Source organism: Lipotes vexillifer, unplaced genomic scaffold, assembly GCF_000442215.2.
Source record: "Lipotes vexillifer unplaced genomic scaffold, Lipotes_vexillifer_v1.1 scaffold1117, whole genome shotgun sequence".
Classification (NCBI taxonomy): Eukaryota; Metazoa; Chordata; class Mammalia; order Artiodactyla; family Lipotidae; genus Lipotes; species Lipotes vexillifer.
The window spans coordinates 1,718,209-1,724,280 of NW_006778824.1; the positions used below are offsets into that span (position 1 = coordinate 1,718,209).

Consider the following 6,072-nt stretch of genomic DNA (forward strand, 5'->3'; position numbering starts at 1 on the left):
CCTCGGCATTCCGGTCAGCTCTGCTACTGGGAACAGTGAGGGCTATCCTCTCCCCAGGAATCTCGTTCTTCTGGGGCCTCTAGAGAAACGTGTTCTGGACTATGTCATGAATTCAGGCCCTGTACTTTGGAGTTGGTGCTAATTTGAACCTGGTTGGAACTGCAAAGTGTAGCCTTGGACAGAGGAGGCTGATGAGCCTGAGAAGGCAGAGGGATCCTCTCAGGGCGCTAATTGCTGAGGCATCTCACCTGCTCGAGTCCGGCACAGTGGGGCTTCCCCGACCTCCTGTTACCTCATGCTCCCAGTTTCGCCTCCTAACAGTAAGACTGTGTTAAAAACGCACTTGATAATCTACATTCTTTCCCACTTCAGACCAAGTTGCTACTCCTCCTGAATTATTTCCAATTAGCAGGGCTGTTGTAACATGTCTCCCAGTTGTGGCCCCTCTTACGTGTCAGCGTGTGGCCTGGCCACAGTATAATTAAGCAGAGTGACAGCCAAGTGTGCCCTTCACAGGGACACGGATGGTGGGAATTCCCGCCCCCTTCTCCGCTCCAGTTAAGAAATCCAGGGAACGAGTGCTTTATGTGGGACAGATTGGAGCAGGGTTAATACACTGGCTTCACCTGGTGTGAGATCGGCATGCTTTGACAAAATAAAACTATACACTAGCACAAATGTTTGTGTCCAAGTAGGAGGTTCGGGTGTTTTCTGACTGGCAAAAGCCCTACTAAGCACACATCCTGATGGCTTTCTAGCTGTCTGGTCAGGCTCTGTAGAGAAAACGCAAACGATTTCATGTCTCCAGACCCCACAAATCATGCCACCAGATGCGTATGCCGAGAATAAGGCCGATGAATCGTGTGGCTTGTGAGAACGCATAGCACCAAAGGTCTTCCTGTCCCTCCTTGTCTAAGTGCCCGTAACTCATGTTCTGATAAGATTAAAGGCCTCCGTCCCCTCCCGCAGCAGCTGGGATCACCAGAGAGCCCTGGGAAAGGAAAGGACACAGGAAGGGGCCAGGAGCAGAAAGAATGGGCTGGAGGTGGGGTGACCTCAGAGGGGATGCTGGGCCAGGCCCTCTCCCACCATTGGCTCTCTGGACCCGGGGCACCTAGGATAAGCAGGGCCACTGCTCTTTGTTGTCACCTCTTTGGGGTTGTCACCATCTCCCAGACTCTAAGCTTCATGGGGGACATCTGTCTTCCTCACCATCGTTCTCCAGAGCCCAGGCTGTCTTGGTGTGGGTCCCAGGAAGCTGTCTTTCTGGGTGGACACATTCCTGTGCCTGGCTGGACCCCAGTCCCTCTCCCAGCTGGGCACCCTTATGCAGGACACAACCTGCAAAGGCCTGGCTGGGTTATTGTCTGTTGGATGGGATGTGGTCAGACAGCTGGCCTGTCTTTGCACCCACTGGGGGCTCAGTAATGATCCCAGGCTGGGGTTTCAATCCAGCATGAAGAATATTCTGTTCTAGTCACTGGACACTCAGCTGTTGTGGAGAGGAGAGGGGAGAGCACGCGGTTCCTGCCATCCAGGGCCTCTACTGAGCCGACCCGAGATCAGTGTGGACCTTGGGAAGTGCTCCACGGAGGGCAGCGGGTCTGGACGCAGGGAGGGAGGCCTCTGCGCTGTCCTGAGCATCCCTCAATCACTGCCCGGGGTGTCTGGTTTTCAAGGTCTTCACTGTGTCCCACACGGCATCTATGCACTCCAGTGTTTGCGACATTTTACCTATGACTTAGATCGATGGATGGTGGGAAGTTAGGTGGGTAGACGGGTAGTTCTTTATAGCTACAAAATGGACCGGCTGCTGAGTAGGGTGCACTGCTGTCCCACGTGGGCTACTGATTCCCACTCAGGGAAGACTCACCTCCACTCCTACACGTCCTCCGTGAGCTTTCTGCTTTGCTGTTGATAACGGGGTTCCTCTAGGTATTTTCAACAATGTGGGGAACCCGCTCATGCTATGATGCTGAATGAAAAATAAGGTTTAAAAAGATTTATTATAAAATGCAATTTAATATAAAATGTAATACGATACGATGCTATAATATATGCTAACATATATTACTATATGCAATATATATACGATATACATTATCATGCTATACGGAGAGAGATGAGAAGAAAAACATACTATGGAGGGGAGGTCAACAAAAGGTTCATATTCCTTTTCCCTGAGTGGGTTTGATTCATGATGCTTTTCTATATTTTCCAGATATTCTGCAATACCACATTTATAATAAAAATAATAATAATACCCTTTAACAAACGAGCACACTCCTACCCGTCCAGGGTGGTTTCATGCTACCACCTGCCTCGGTTCCCCTCCGTGTTTCCTAGAGAGCTTCACTCCCCATGACGGGGACCCCCCGACGGCCTCTCCTCTCCCGCTCTGTGCTCGCCTGGGGTGACCCCATCCACATCTCTGATCTCAGCCACCACCGCAGAAGGCTACCCCTCTCCATCCTTGTGCTGATTCCAGTTCCGTGTCTTCATCCAAGACTTTGCTCCTGACTCCAGGCAACCGTGACACGGACGGATCTTTCCAGGTGTCCCTCGGAGACTTCCAAGTCGGCCTGTCTGGAGCAACCTCTCCTCTCTGCTGCCCATCCCCAAAGGCCCCTCATATATGGGAAGGGATGCTCAGCTGCAGACTCCCGAGTTTGGCAGAACTTTGGAAAAATCACTCTTACGCCCGCTCTGTGTCAGCCCACACCGAGTCAGGTATCAAATCACCAATTCCTCCTCCTGAAGATGCCAGTCTCCCGAGGCGGTGGTTCGCTTTCGTGGCTTTCATCCAGGGCCTCATCATAGCACAGTTGGCAAGTCTTCAGCAGGGAGGGACCCAGTCGGATCAGCGTTGGTTTTGGAAAGATGTTCTGGCAGTGTGAGCTGGTGGGAGGGACAGGGCCGCTGCTGAGGCAACATCTCAGTCCTCCACCCCACACGTCCCCACTCCCGCCTGCCCCATTGCTCTGGGGATTATTTTAACTCGGCAGGCCTGGAGAAGGCATCTTCATGCTTCTCTCTCTCTTTCTTTTGAGGTGGGAGTTTCTCTTATATTTTACTTAGAAAAAGAGTAAAAAAAAACAAAAAAACTTGAAAAAAATCCTTCTACAAGCTGCAAAATCTTACTTCATCCATCTCTCCCTAACACCCAACATTCTTTTTTCCAAAAAGGTGATAAACAATTCAGAACTCATTAGCATATGAGGATAATTCACACTTTTCTCGTTCTGTGGATCTCGTCTTTCTTCAGTCTGTCACAGATCAGCTGGAAATTTCTGCTGGTTTTGCCTGAATGATACAGACAGACTTAAGGTTGTTTTTATTGGTTAGGAGAACTTGAGACTAGATTATGTATAAAACCCATTACAAGGAGAATTTGTCACTGATTTTTATAGGGAGATAAAGGGCCTGAGTTTATGGAGTGCTAACCCCCTGGGGGCACTGATAGGTAAGCACACCTGTCCACCAGTGGCACAGGTCTACCTGGCATGGAGCCTCCACGCACAGATGGGATATCCCCTGGTTTCTGGTCCTCATGGAGAACGAGTCTTCCTGCTTTAAAAGAGTCCCCTCTTAAATACCCATTGGAAAGACAGTACCCATAGGAAAGGGGGCTTCTCCTATCCACGGGGGTGTCTGGTTGTTCCTGGGTTGAGTGGGGTGTGTGGGGAAAACCTTGAGATGAATGTGATTAAAACAAGAGCCAGAAATAGGGGATAAGTCCATCTCCTGGTTCCCCTGTCATATCCATTAACTAATTAGTGAAAATCGCTCTGCATCTCTGTTGTCCTCTGCTGTGTTCCCAGAATTCAGAGCACAGCATGTTAGGGAAAGGGGTACAAAACGCTGTAATAAATGAATACAGTCAAGCCCATGGCAGGAAGCAGCCAAGGAGTTTGGGCTACTTTGAGGTTCTTTGAATGAACATACTTGTAATTTCCCAGCTCTTGTTCAGAGCTGATCAGCTGCCCAAGGCATCCTGTGCTCAGGGCACTGGAAAGCCCAGGGAGGGAATAAATACAACCAGTTTACAAAAGCATACTTTAGCAGAACCACTTCAAGGACTGGGCTGTGTGGGAACGGGTGAGACTCCCCCCAAAGCACCTGCTGAATCACCCCCAGATCATGGCTAAACCATGTTTCCTGGGAGTGTGGGTTCTGCGCACACTGCACTTGCTTTTGCTGAGGGCAGCGTGCAAGCCGGGCACTGCCAGCCTCCAAACAGTGGAGGAGGGATGAATAACTCCCATTCAAACAGGACCCTTTAAGGGTTCACCTTAGCCTGCCCAAAGACACCTGCCCCAATTCCTTAGTCTGGCTGTGGCCACCAAGATCAAGACACATATCACGAGTGTGTGCACATACAAATATATGCGCATGAATTAAGGGCTTAAGCTGAATAGTAACAGTCTTCTAATCTGCAGAGCTTTCTGACTGTAGGTGAGAAAAAAACAAAATCTTGCCAGAACTTTTGCATCAAAGAGAGAGATAAACTTGCTAATTGAAAAATGGTTTGCCTGGAGGAAAACACGGAGATGCCAGCTATGTAAATTAGCATATGCCAGGATCTAAAAGAAATCATGCCAGGCCAGGAGGAAATAAGTGCATTAGAAGAATGAGGAAACAACCCTAGAAGCAAACTGAAAGCACTCTGGTGCTTTAGTTTATCTCAGGAGGGAGGTCGACGGATCAGTCCAGAGGTGAGGAGAGCCCGTGTTTGGAGAGTCCCAGGTGTGTCTGTGGTGTACCTGGGTGGGTGCATGTTATCCTGCCCAGGTCAGGGTGGGCTTTTCATACAAGCTCTTAAAAGCATATTATGCTTCATAATACCTTCCTTCTGCTTTAGGCGGCAGGAAGGCCCTCCACCAAATGCTCCTAAGAAACACTGTGCTTGCGCTGTTGACTGTGGTGGGGTTTCTCCGGCGTAGCGACCTAAGCAGTTTATTAACACGTGGAAGCCTCCAACCAGCTCCCGGCGACGAACAGCCCACAGCTGGGCGGGGTCTCAGAGCCCTGGCATCACAAGGAGATACCGCGCGGGATCGGGGTCTGCGGCAGGAGGGAGGTCAGCCGGGGCGCGCGCCGCCTGGCGGCGACTGCGTGTGACCCGCGCGGAACCAGGCTCTGCTGTGCGGACCGAGCGAGGGTTCTCGCAGGAGGGGTGGTCCTTGGCCTCAGGCAGCCCAGGTTGCACTGAAGAGGCCGCGTGCGGTGGGTAAAGGAGGAGTACAATTCTGGGCCCGGTAGAATCCAGGACCAGTTCACAGTGGGCAATCCCAGCGACAACCGTTTGTCCCGTGCGGAGGCCCAGAGGCGACCCGCCTGGAGTGTGTGGCGCCTGAACTAGTAGGGCGTGGGGTAGGGGCCGCCGGGGCAGAGGACCCGCTGGGGTCTTAGGAAAGTGTTTGGCAGATTTTCCTGGGAGAGAAATCTACCTGTCCCCAGTGGCAATCTGTGCCCGCTGGGCGTCAGGGGCTGCAGGCAGCATCCCCTGGGGACCCTCCGCCCTCGACCCAGGTTACGCCAGGCAGAGAGTGGCCCGCGCGCGGTCCCCGTCGGCGCCCCCAGCACCGCCCGGCAGCTGGACGTGCCTGGCTCAGGCGCCGCCACTTTGGCCTCGCTGCTGCTGGTGGACCCCGTCTCCCGGCCTGGCCGGGTGCGCCCTCCCCGGCGTGCGCTCCGTCTGCGACAGCCGGCGGCCTCCAGCGGCCGAACCTGAGCTCCGGGCGCAATCCGCGGGAGCCCCGCGCCTCCGCCTGCTCCCCGCCCCAACCCCCGCCGCCGCGGGGGTCCCGGAGTGAGTGCTGGCCGGAGCCCGGAACCCGGGGACGCTGCGAGCCGGGGCCGGGCCTGGGGGGCGGCGGCGCCGCGGGCGGCCGCGCTAGCAGAGGAGGAGGAGGAGGGGCTCCCGGCGCGGGGCAGGGGCGGAGCGTGCGGCCGCGCAGCGGAACCAAGTGAGTTCGCTCCGGAGCCCGCGTCGCCGCCGGCCCGTGCCTCTGGCGCCCGCCGCCCCCGCCGCGCCCGCAGCCGCCGCCCGCGCGGGGGTGGAGGATGCTG

The 6,072-nt window shown here is 54.1% G+C and overlaps 1 protein-coding gene across 1 annotated transcript in view; it reads left to right on the forward strand.

The window, feature by feature from the left end:
* The window catches only part of TCERG1L (transcription elongation regulator 1 like), a 215,095-nt gene that overhangs the window by 3,414 nt on the left and 205,609 nt on the right, over positions 1-6,072 (forward strand). Inside the window, exons 2-3 of the mRNA XM_007452015.1 lie at positions 5,533-5,671; positions 5,722-5,969. Of these exons, the coding sequence (XP_007452077.1) occupies positions 5,533-5,671; positions 5,722-5,969 (387 nt within the window). The remainder of the gene's footprint in view (positions 1-5,532; positions 5,672-5,721; positions 5,970-6,072) is intronic.